The sequence below is a fragment of the Pyrus communis genome, chromosome 5 (assembly GCF_963583255.1).
Source record: "Pyrus communis chromosome 5, drPyrComm1.1, whole genome shotgun sequence".
NCBI lineage: Eukaryota > Viridiplantae > Streptophyta > Magnoliopsida > Rosales > Rosaceae > Pyrus > Pyrus communis.
In genome coordinates, this window is record NC_084807.1 from 21,348,967 (window position 1) to 21,360,391 (window position 11,425).

General features: G+C 36.9%; 1 protein-coding gene across 1 annotated transcript; it reads left to right on the forward strand.

Annotated features, from left to right (window-relative positions):
• The first annotated feature begins 822 nt into the window (after nucleotides 1-822).
• On the forward strand, nucleotides 823-4,143 carry LOC137735096 (GATA transcription factor 8-like). Its single transcript, XM_068474472.1, has 3 exons — nucleotides 823-1,190; nucleotides 1,844-2,103; nucleotides 2,869-4,143. Exons 2-3 carry the CDS (start codon nucleotides 1,864-1,866, stop codon nucleotides 3,682-3,684), a joined length of 1,056 nt encoding a protein of 351 aa, XP_068330573.1. The 5' UTR covers nucleotides 823-1,190; nucleotides 1,844-1,863; the 3' UTR covers nucleotides 3,685-4,143.
• The last annotated feature ends 7,282 nt before the right edge of the window (nucleotides 4,144-11,425 follow it).

The window sequence follows — 11,425 nt, forward strand, 5'->3', positions numbered from 1 at the left end:
TAAAGAAATAAAGCCAGAAAAAAATTTACATATAAGAAATTAATTAAGTAACCTTCCAATCAAGGTTCCTAATGAATTTGTGCGGGAAAAAACAAAACATTTATGGCATTGAAAAAAAAACACGAAAAAAGAAATAGAAAAAGAAAATAAAGAAAGCATGTGTTGTGATGGATATAATGCCAAAAATGCCCACTCGTTTAAAATTTAATACGTTTCCATGTGGAGGCGGGTCGTAATTTTCCAAGCGTAACCGCGTAACGGGGAGGAAATCTAACGGCGTAACGCGGTAAAGGTCTTGTAAGAAAACGACAACGCAGCCCTAGGTTGACGCAAAACGGAGGGCCAAACAAACTTACTTACATCTAGAATGACACTGTGATAACATTTCAAACCAATCAAACGCTGCCATGTGTTTAAATTCTTTACACAACTATAATAATTGGTTTAAAATAACGCCACCGTCATGTACAAACTGTAATTAAGATTTTCCGGGGACCGAAGAAAGGTAAAAAGTAAGAAGTAACGGCGGTTAAAGGCGGAGAGAGGGTTCTATAAGACTATGTAATCTGCTGTCTCAATCTCTTCACACGCAAAGGACAGGAGGAGGAAGAAAAGCAGAAGTTCCAGCAGAGAGAGATAGAGAGAGAAACTGAAAGCGAAAAAGTAAGCGGATTCACAAAACCCAAAACCCCACCTCCATTTTTTTATTTCGAATAATTATTTTCCTCTGTTCATATTTTCTCTGTGTAATTTTCAATTTTCGCGGTGAAAATTCGTGTCGAAATTTAAAAACTTTTGGCAGAAAAAAAAAAGGTGTGAGAAGGAGAGAGCGGTGGGGGGCGTGTGGGGCCCGGGCGGAGGGAGAGGGAGGCTTGAAGGTGACGATGGTAAGAGACAGCTAGCAATGAAGAAGGAGGCTCACCTACCATGTTGCCCACATCTTCACTCTCTTCCTCCTTCCTTTTTAGCCTTCCCCATCCCCCCCTCTCTCTCTCTTAAATTCACTCTCTCTTTCTCTCTCCTCGCTCTCTCACTCCTCCTTATAATTGAGAAGGATTAGGGCTTTGGTAGTTTTAGTAGCACCAGCAGCTGTAGGAGGAGGATTTTGGGGTTTCTTTCTTCTTCTGCTTCTTCCGGTTTTGTTTAGGCGGGAGAGTGAAATTAGAGTTCGAAACCGAAACAACTCACAGGTTTGGATCTGCATTTCTCCACTCTCTCTCTCTGTACTTTTCTCTCGAGTTTCAGAACTGTCGGCAATGGCTATTTTCTGTTTGGTTGCTCCGAAAATGAGGGGAAGAAAACGCACAATTCCCTCCAGTTTTAGGAATTTCTCTTTTCGCCCAATTTCAATTCGGAAAATTGAACTTCTTTCGTTTTCCTTCGTATTCGCTTTAGAAATTCAACTCTTTTGAAAGCTCAAATGTGAACTGGTTTTTCAAATTTTCAAATTTCAAAATTTAAATTCTCTGTTTCCTCGAAATTCTGGAGGTTCGCTTGAAATTCATGCTCTCATAATCTCCTCTTCTTCTTCTTCCTTTTTTTTTTTTTTTCAAAAAGGGAGAAGAAAAAAAGTGAAAATTCGGAGTTGGAGTTTACTGAAAAGCTCCAAATTCACCTTATTTCGGCCCCATTTAATTTTTTTTTAATTTGTTTATTTTTTTTTTGAATTCATCGGTGTGAAATACAAGTAAAGTCGAACCAGAAGAATCTTCAACCTTTACGTTTAATTGCTTACCCCTGCTAAAATGCGCCACACGCTTTATGCCGCCCCATTGCCATGAACATTTACATTTTAGAATTTAACGTCGCTGATTATATTTTCTGGCCTTTCGTGTTTCCTCAGGACAATTTGTGACGGAGAAAATGATGGGACCGAGCTTTATCGACGATATAGACTGCGGGAGCCTGTTCGACACCATCGACGACCTCCTCAATTTCCCAACCGACGACGTGGAGTCTGCCCTCGGCCCCGCCCCCGACTGCGACGCCGCTTTCAACTCCTCCTCCCCCTGGCCCAGCCAGTCCGGCTCCCTCCAGCCACCCAATGAAGCCGTCTTCTCCGGCAACTCAGCCTCAGACCTCTCCGCCGAGCTCGACGTTCCGGTGAGTCACACTCCCCACGCTCCTTCTGTTTTTGTCTCTCTCGTAGCTCACGCGGCGTGTCGGTTTCACGGGATTTCCGTGAATTGAATGGGGGATGACGTCATACGTTGAAATTAGGACATGCTTTATTTTTATTTTTTTAATTCATGGTTTTATTTATTTATTTTACTTGAGTAAAATTAGAAATTGACGTGCCAGGCTGGCAGGTCCCGCGGAAAGGAGATATTTTTCAGTACTTTCGAAACATGGATACATCTGTTATTATACAAGTAGAGTGGCATTTGAAAAACACGTTTCTTCATATGGTCGTCTTGTGTTCCGGACACATTTAAAAATCTCTCGGAGTAAAAGTCGACATAGTCCTTGGGTTGCCCCGCATGTGCTGATCATGTGGTGGGTGGGTATTCTTTAGAAGATAGCGTTGTGTTCCTTGAATAATTTGGTGGGTTAAAAAAGCAAAAATGGACCGTTGAAATAATTGAACTCACAAATCCCCCCTTTGTGGGGGTATTTCGGTCAATTACGCACTGTAACGACACCGTTTCGGTTGTCGGTGGTGGGGTTATGAACGGTAAAAACCATCATAATTGCATGGTGAAAATTTTGGAACATGGGACATGTCTGTAATGAGTACCTCCAAATTTCCAAAAGCGTGATTTTCTGCTGGATTTTTCTTCATCAAAATTATGGGACTAAATTATTTAATTAATTGAAATTTGGAAGCTTTAATTTTGTCTGAATTTCTTTGATGTATTTGTTTGACAGATTGAAGACATTGTTCAATTGGAATGGCTGTCAAACTTCTGTGAGGATTCCTTCTCTGGAGGAAGCCTAACGATCAACAAACCGGACAACCCCTTCGTCAACAACGAATCATCCCACCAGCAGTTCCAGACCTCCAGCCCCATTTCCGTCCTCGACAGCAGCAGCTCCTGCTCCGTCGAGAAGAATGTGCCGCAAAGCCCTGGCCAGGTGGTTCCTGGCAAGCGCGGACGCGCTCGCAGCAAGCGTCCCCGCCCAGCTACATTCAACCCTCGTCCCGCAATTCAACTCATTTCCCCTGCCTCCTCTGTTACTGAAGCCGAGGCCCTTCAGCATCAGCCTTTGCTCCCTCTTAAGGTCCATTCGGATTCTGAGAATTTCGCAGAGTCCCGTCCTGTGATCAAGATACCGAAGCAAGCTTCCGGGGAGCAGAAGAAGAAAAAGAAGATCAAGTTGACACTTCCCCAGGCTGCGGCAGAGGGAAATCAAAGTTCCGGCACCACTCAGGGAGCAGTGAGAAAGTGCTTGCATTGTGAGATTACTAAGACACCCCAGTGGAGGGCAGGTCCAATGGGGCCAAAAACTCTTTGCAATGCCTGTGGTGTCCGCTACAAGTCAGGCCGGCTCTTCCCTGAGTACCGGCCTGCTGCCAGCCCTACCTTTGTCCCAGCCTTGCACTCCAATTCCCACAAGAAGGTTCTCGAGATGAGAAACAAAGGCGGCGAGCTGGTCCCTTTTGGAGAGACCACAACAGCAATGACCGAAACTCCAGAGCTCATCCCCAATGCTAACCACAGCATTTCGCTGGATTACATGTGAGGGGGAGGAGGATGCAGTAGAGGATAACGTTCCCTAGCCGTAACACTCCACAGTCCACAGCGCTTCGTTCTCTCTGTCGTCAGTTTATGTTATTTGCCGTAGCGTCGTTTCATTTCTTTGTTCATTGGTTTTTTGTACAGGGATGCAAAATGGGGGGTGGTAAAATAGGAGCCAAATTAGATGACCATATATTCCATATATTTAGCTAAGTAGAAGGAGAGACCGAACAAAAAAAGAAGTTGAAGGGTTAGAGAGATGCAAGTTTAATGGTAGACTTTTAGATGTTAGTGACGATGATGATGGCAAGTAGGTCCTTAAGGTTTTTTAGAGTCTGTTGTCTCCTTTTGCATTCTTCTTTTTTCGCCTTTTTCTTCCTTTCGCAAGGGAATTCTTTTTGCAGTTCATTTGTAGTAGACAAAATTCTGAAATGAGTACTCGAATTTGAGATTTGTTATGCTTCGTATCGGTTTCATTCGCTCTTGTTTTTGGTTTTTCGGTTCTTCGGGTGTACCTAATTTTCTTCCCTTCTGGTTGAAGCACTCAAATTTCCACAAAAGTTTGGCTTGAAGAAGAAGGAAAGCTTAATGATTAGTGATGGCAATTGGTGGTGGTTGTTTCCATCAAAATTTTTTGCACATTTGAGTAATCATTTTCTGTTGCTATGAGGTCGTTGTTCCACATTTGAAGTTTGCAAGAGGGTCATCGATCATTATTCATCAACAATTGAGGAGAACAATTTGTGTCATAATCTATGCACCCATCCACTTGACTTCCTACATTTTCAAAACTATAAGAGAAAAGCACATGGTTCTCTTGGATAACGATGTGATAATGCAAATACGAAAGAAAACTCACCTGCAACCGGTGTATACTCCTCCTATTTCTCTCTCTCTCCTCCCTTGACACTCTCTGTATTATAAAAAGTATAAGAGACTCACACATCCTTCTCTTGAACCCCGATACAAGAACGCAAATCTCACCTGCTACAAGGTGTAAATGTTATTTTCTGTGTCACTCTCCACATGTGCGACAAAGAAAAGAAAGTATACATCCCGTTTCAAACACGTACTCTAGTTGGTATAATGGAAATGTACCTTCATTCCATTAAACCCCTAGCACATGATTTTCCCCATTAATTCCACTTGTTCTGAAATGTCATGTTCATGAAGTGAGCGTTACAAAGTGGTCCTAGATGAATTTGTTATAGTTGCTAGTGCTACACATTATTTCATTCATCTTTCAAACTAATCAAGCACAAAAATAGCATATATGTATCATCGAACAATATTTAGCTACTCAAAAAATGAGTTGGTGTTCCTATTCAAATTTGTTTGTTGTTGATTTAGAGAACTTCGTGTTCATGATCGGAACTGTTCATAGTATAAATCACTCTACAAAGGTTGCCTCTGCAAAAAGTCAATTAAACTAAGGTCGTTTACTCATCGAATTGTATAAGAACAGATGAACGAAATTGGTAAAAGCATTACAAACCGTCTATGTATTTTGCTACAATAGATTGACTAAACGACCATAGTTTTAATTTAATTTTTGCAGAGATGGTTTGTACAAAGTGATCCATAATATGAACGGTTCTAATAATAAGAACAAAGCTATGTGATTCGAACACATTGAGTTTTGAATAGAAGTTCCTACTTATTCTTAAGTAGCCAAGCATTGTTCTATATCAACTGCAAAAGTCTTCAAATTTTTAGAGAGATTTCAATTCCTCTTTCCTCCTAAAACCAAATTTCTCCTTTTGGGATGATTCAAATTGGGACTAATTTTAAATTCTTGGTCTGGTTTTTTAGGGTTTTTGTTAGGAGGTTGGAAGATTTGCAATCCATATATATTTTTACTTTTTGCTGGGTTTGACTCTGATTTTCTCAGTTGGGCACTTGCGTAATGTTATTTTAAGGTTTATGTTTTGCCAATTTGACTAAGTGATGCTAACAATGTGCTAATTAATTAATATTAATCTTTCTGCAACAACGTCGCTTAAAGGTTAATTAACCCCTAATGATCAGAACAATAAGGATTTTTATTTAGTTATGTGCACAATTTTTAAAAATTTAAGTGGCAGCAGAAAACCAGTGGATTCAAGTCATTTTATATATAAGGATTGAAGGTTATCATTAATTTATGGTGAAATATTCACATGCCAATCTGACAAAAACAAGCTCATAAACAAATTGGGCAAAAAATTTTAGGGGTTAAAATCGAAAACTCGGTAAGTTGTAAAGGTCGGACTAAGCTTATTAGGCTGATTTGATATTGAATTTTATCTTAAACATTAAATAAAGTTAGTTGAATGATTTTTTTGTTTTGTTAAGATTTAGGTTTTTTAAGCCATTTTATTAGTTTTCCTGCGAAATATTAAAACTTTCGTAGAAATTTTCTTGTCATGTGGTCGGCTGAATGACAGACACTATCCAATTAGAATTTACCGCATATTATAAGTTTTTGATAATAATTAAGATTCCTTAACATATGTTCGAACTTGTCTTTTAACCTGTCACGTAAGAGGAAAGTCCCTGCAGACTTGTTTTCTGAATTACACACATTGGGTTTGGCTAGTTTGGGAGGAGAATAGATCCTCTCCGGATCTCTTCCACCAAGGCCACCGGATCAAGTAATCCAGGTCTTTGAAATTTCATCCAACGGCAAAAAACTATTATACCTTTTAGGAGTCAAAATAGGTGGGCCGTTGGATAAAGTTTCAAAGACCTAAATCACTTAATCGGGTGATTTTGATGGAAGAGATCTGGAGATGATCTCTTCTCATTTGGGAGGGGTTAGAAATTCTTATAAGGTTGTGTGTCAAAAGACTTAGGCAACACGTCTCAATCTGACCAAACGCGAACCAAATGAAAGAAAAAGATCAACTTTATATTACCAAACAATGATAGTATTTATTATGCGCATAATAAACCAAATAAATAGGATTACCATCAATCATTTCATAATATCCTGTTGTTAATTACTGTCATTTTTGTTATTAACCTGCTGACTGGACTAATCATATGAAATGCATGTTTTAAAGTTTGATTGGACATTTCAATTACATTACAAATTTAATTAAAACCTTTTTTAAAAAATAGGTGTATTTTTGCTCACCAGTCGATTTATAATCGTTAGATGAGTTATAATCCACAAATATCGAAATTTAAACTCATCTAATGATCATAAATAAGATGGTGAGCAAAAATATTCCTAAAAAATATTGGGTGAAAATGAGATTTGTATGGTGTCTATTTTCCCTGTAAAATGAATAATCTGGGCAACCTAATGAGTTTGGTTTAAAACTCAAATAATGTGGGGTAGTTTAAACTAATTGCAAATTTTGGATTATGGGTTGGCCTGAAAATTGACTTTGTGGAAATGGTGACCCAAAAATTGGACCAAAAATAGTCTTTAGAAAGTCCAAACTGGCAACTATTGAGGTGGATAGGATTAGGCCCAATGCATTTCAAATGCAACCGAAAAAAGTTGATTGCGCACCCAAAAAAAAAAGTGTCATTATTAAAAATAGTCATAAGGTTCGTTAGGATTGAATTGAAATGGACAACTTTTTAACTTCAAGGCATATTAGAAATAAGAGTGAATGATTTTTCATATGGCAGGTATTAGAAGAGGATTAGCATTCAGAAAAACTCATCATTTCTTATCCTCCTATTTTAGAGAGGATTGAAATACGTAAGTTTTCTTCAAAGTGCAAATTTGCTCACACCTTAAAGTGACGGTGATGCTCAAACCCCTCCATTAATTGTCTAGATTAGTTTGGTTTAATTGGTTTAATACACAACTCTCGAAACTTAAACTAATCTAACGGTAATTAATAGGGGTGAGCAAAACTGCACTATTTTCTTCACGAACCCTTACCCCATAATTAGACAATTTTTTCATTTCTCTCCCCAACATACCTTGAAATTAGAGAGAGATTAAGTTTAGTTCATTCCTACAAACCAAACAAGGCCATAATCTCTACTCTGATTATTACCTGATCGTAAACCAAGTAATTTAGAGATTTCATACGTTGAATTCAAACTCACAAATTCAGTCAGAAAATTTAAGTACAATATACATAAGTGAATTTAATCAATGACGGATCTCATGAGTTTGATTTTTATTAAATACTTTGCCAAGTTAATTAAATTTACAGCACTATGAAAACAGTGCTATAAGAATCAAAGCTCAAGCAACTTGATTCTTAAGTTGATATTCAAGCTCGCATAAACCATTGTGGAAAACTTTCTTTTTCATTTTCTATTAGTTTGATTGGAAGATGGACATGTTTCGAAGTCCAATTCTATTGCTAAGCCCAAAAGTCCACTTCCTAATATGCCCAAACCTACCAAGTGTCTTATAAGCTCATAACACATAGAAATGGAAGAACAATGTCGTCGCGATGTTTTGATATCCAGATGTTACGTTACCCACTCTTATTAACAAAAACTCGCATAAAATGTGCGGAGCAAGAGCAACTGCATTATGAAGGGCCATGCAGCATAAAAAGTGAGATTGATGGTATTGTGTAAACCTTCAATGTACTTGTCGACAAAAATTTGCATAAGCGATATGGCAGTTGTTCCTATATACCCATCACGTGACTTAATAGGGCAGTTGCTTCTATAACATTTATAACGTGATTTCTCACATAATGAGTACAACAATAACAATTGTCTCATTATTTTGTTTCGTAAACCCTGATTTGTTGGTGACTACACACACAACACACTCAGAAAGAGGTGGAATTAGAAATGATCTGCATATGTTATAGGAAAAATTAGTATCCGGTCCCTAGTTACTAATGTCCATTGACTGAAACCTTATTAGTTTTCAGATTTTGATCTAAGTCTCTAGCATTAATGTAATAATGAATTTACATGTCAGTTACACAATTTTTTAAAATAAAAATTAATAATTGATTTAGAATTTTAATACTCACACCTTTATTAAACTCCTAACTAATTTTCAATTCAAAACATTTCCAAAATAAATCAAAAAATTAGAATAAGTTTGTATGCATTAGCTTTTTTAAAAAATGTTTTCAATTTTTTAATTGTATTCATGTATTTTTTTTTTCAAATTTTTAATCTTAAAATTTACTCATTCTTAAATATACCAATTTGTTATATGTAAAATGTACCATTTTTTTAAATATAAAATCTAATCAATTTTTTTCTAATCCATTTTTAAACTTATCTGGGTACATTCTTTTTTCTTTGATTTTAGAATGTATCCATGTTAAGTTTAATCGAAGAAATTTACTAATTTTATCAAGCCTAATACCTTTTTTTTTTTTTTTTTTTTGTGGTTTTAAAGAATGTACCCCATGTTTTGGTACAATAATTTTTTGGTTAATTTTGATGAATGTAGCCATATTTAATACACACACACAAAATAGTATATTTATATTCTAATATTTTTAATCCCACAAATTATGATTTTTTATCTAAAATCTCATTAATATGGTTGATATTGGTACGATCCGACCTATTATCAGAGGTTAATCCCTAACCTAACGGATCATTCCTTTTTTGGATGTACGAAGTATGGGATTTCACTAAGTTGATACTTAGGAAATCTTGAATCAGACTAGTTGCACTTACTTCAATAAAGGAAGAACGGGTCTCTTCGATAGAAGAATTTTTTTTATCTTGGTCTCAATTCAATAGTAAACAGGTTCGAACTAATTGAATACTTGTGCTCGAAATTCCCCAAATTGGTTTACCATTTCCATAAAGTATATAATTTACAACTCTAAGTTCTAGATTATCCCTTTCCCGCAATGGATCCGGGGGGACTATAAATTTTAATTTTTAATTTAAAAAATTAGTAACATACATAGAAATAAATTATCACATTAATTTCAGGAACTTCGAAAAAAAATTAAAAACAGATAAGGTTTCAGTCAAAGAATATTCATAACTAGAGACAGCATCCAAAGTCTCCCTATGTTATATCTCAATATTTTTTGAGTATGATAAACATGCAACAACCATATCTAAAACTTTTTCCAATTTTTGTGTGATTTGATATGAGATGTTTTTGGCATGTGAACCAACTACTTGATCACCCACACATTTTAAGCTCTAATAAACCAAGTCATTCCATTTTTCTGTATACATATACGGATGTGTGTGTGTGTAGGATGGATCCGAGACATTATTTTTTTTCCTTAATTTTTTACACCCGTTTGTCTTTTAAGTCTTCCCTCAAAGGTCATGTTTACCAAAAATCACTCAAATTTGAAATCATATGATCGTTGGACTAAAGGTTTATGGTTTCTTTGTAGAATTGTATTTGTCTATTTTCTTCACTACAAATGAATGTCTTCATGGTTTTGGAGTTGTCAATTTTTTGCAAGAATGATCTATGAATAATATTATAAAAGATAAGCGTTTTGAATCGTTAAAATACATTATGGAGTGGGCCCTACAAATACTTTGTAAAAAAAATAGTGTCACGGATTTGCCCTAAACACACACACACACACACATATATATATATATATATATATTATGCACCCTTTAGTTTCTAGGACTCAAAACTCTCAAGCCTCAAATTATGGCCGGCATTCACATTTTTGATAAAATGATCGAGAGACCAAGCTCACGTGTGACAAGTTTCTTTTGATTCTCAAAGCAATTGCTTCATCAAAATAAACATACAACATTAATTAATTGAAGAAAACATTGTAATTAACAATGTTATTAGACTCGGGATCATGAATCAAACCATTTAATTATCGAGTCAATGACTCAATAGCATTGATGTTTGTCAGTCTTATTCATTAAACAAACAAAACTTAGTGGATAATTAATTAGTTAATTAAATAAGAGCAGTGCTAGCTAACGAGTTGACCAATCGAAAGTTAAAGCTCCCAAACGAAGGAAGAATTGAGGGCAGCGGCCGTGGCTAGCGGAGCGGCATGTGAGCAGGAGCTGCCGCTGCCTATGTGCCCGCCATGTGTAGCAGCACCAGCCCCCATCAATGTTGCTCAAGTTGAAGCCTGTGATGTTCATGCAAATTTCCAACCAGTCCGCCGCTTAATTTCGACTAAATATTTACTGCATTTGCTTTGCTTTGCAGCCCCTTAATGTTATTGTTAACCCCAATTATTGCGGCTCCTCACCCACGCTACGAGCTTACTTACAAATAATGACACTACTATATCAACTTGACTAGTTCACACTTCGCACTCGTATAGGAAATAACAAACCCGACCCGATCCGATTATGACTACACGTGTCAAATGGGCAAAATCAAGCCGAAAAAATAATGCTTAATATTTACCTCGTTATATGAAACATTATACTAGTAATGACAATCGACAAATAGTTTTTTTGCGTCACATAAATTAATGATTTTATTTCATGATATCAGAAAGAAAGAAAAAAGCTGATATTCTTAAAAATACTCAAACCCCGTTTATTAAGTATTTAAAAGTGAAAAGAGTCAGCCTCCGAAACAGCTTTCAGCTTTTTCATCTGGTGTTTTTTGACATTTTCACTGTTGTAGGGCCAACAGAAGAAACGACAGAGATTCGGTCAGGGACCCCACTTCCCCCAGACGCGTCATGTCCCCATCTTTCCCATTATCCCATTCCCATCATCTCACTGACGAGATTTACAGCTGCAGTGTAGGGCCCATTCCCCTGTAACCATATACTGTTGGATGCTGGCCACGTGGCGATGAATGTGGTTGAAGAATTACACGTTATAGCCGGCTCCGGCAGCGG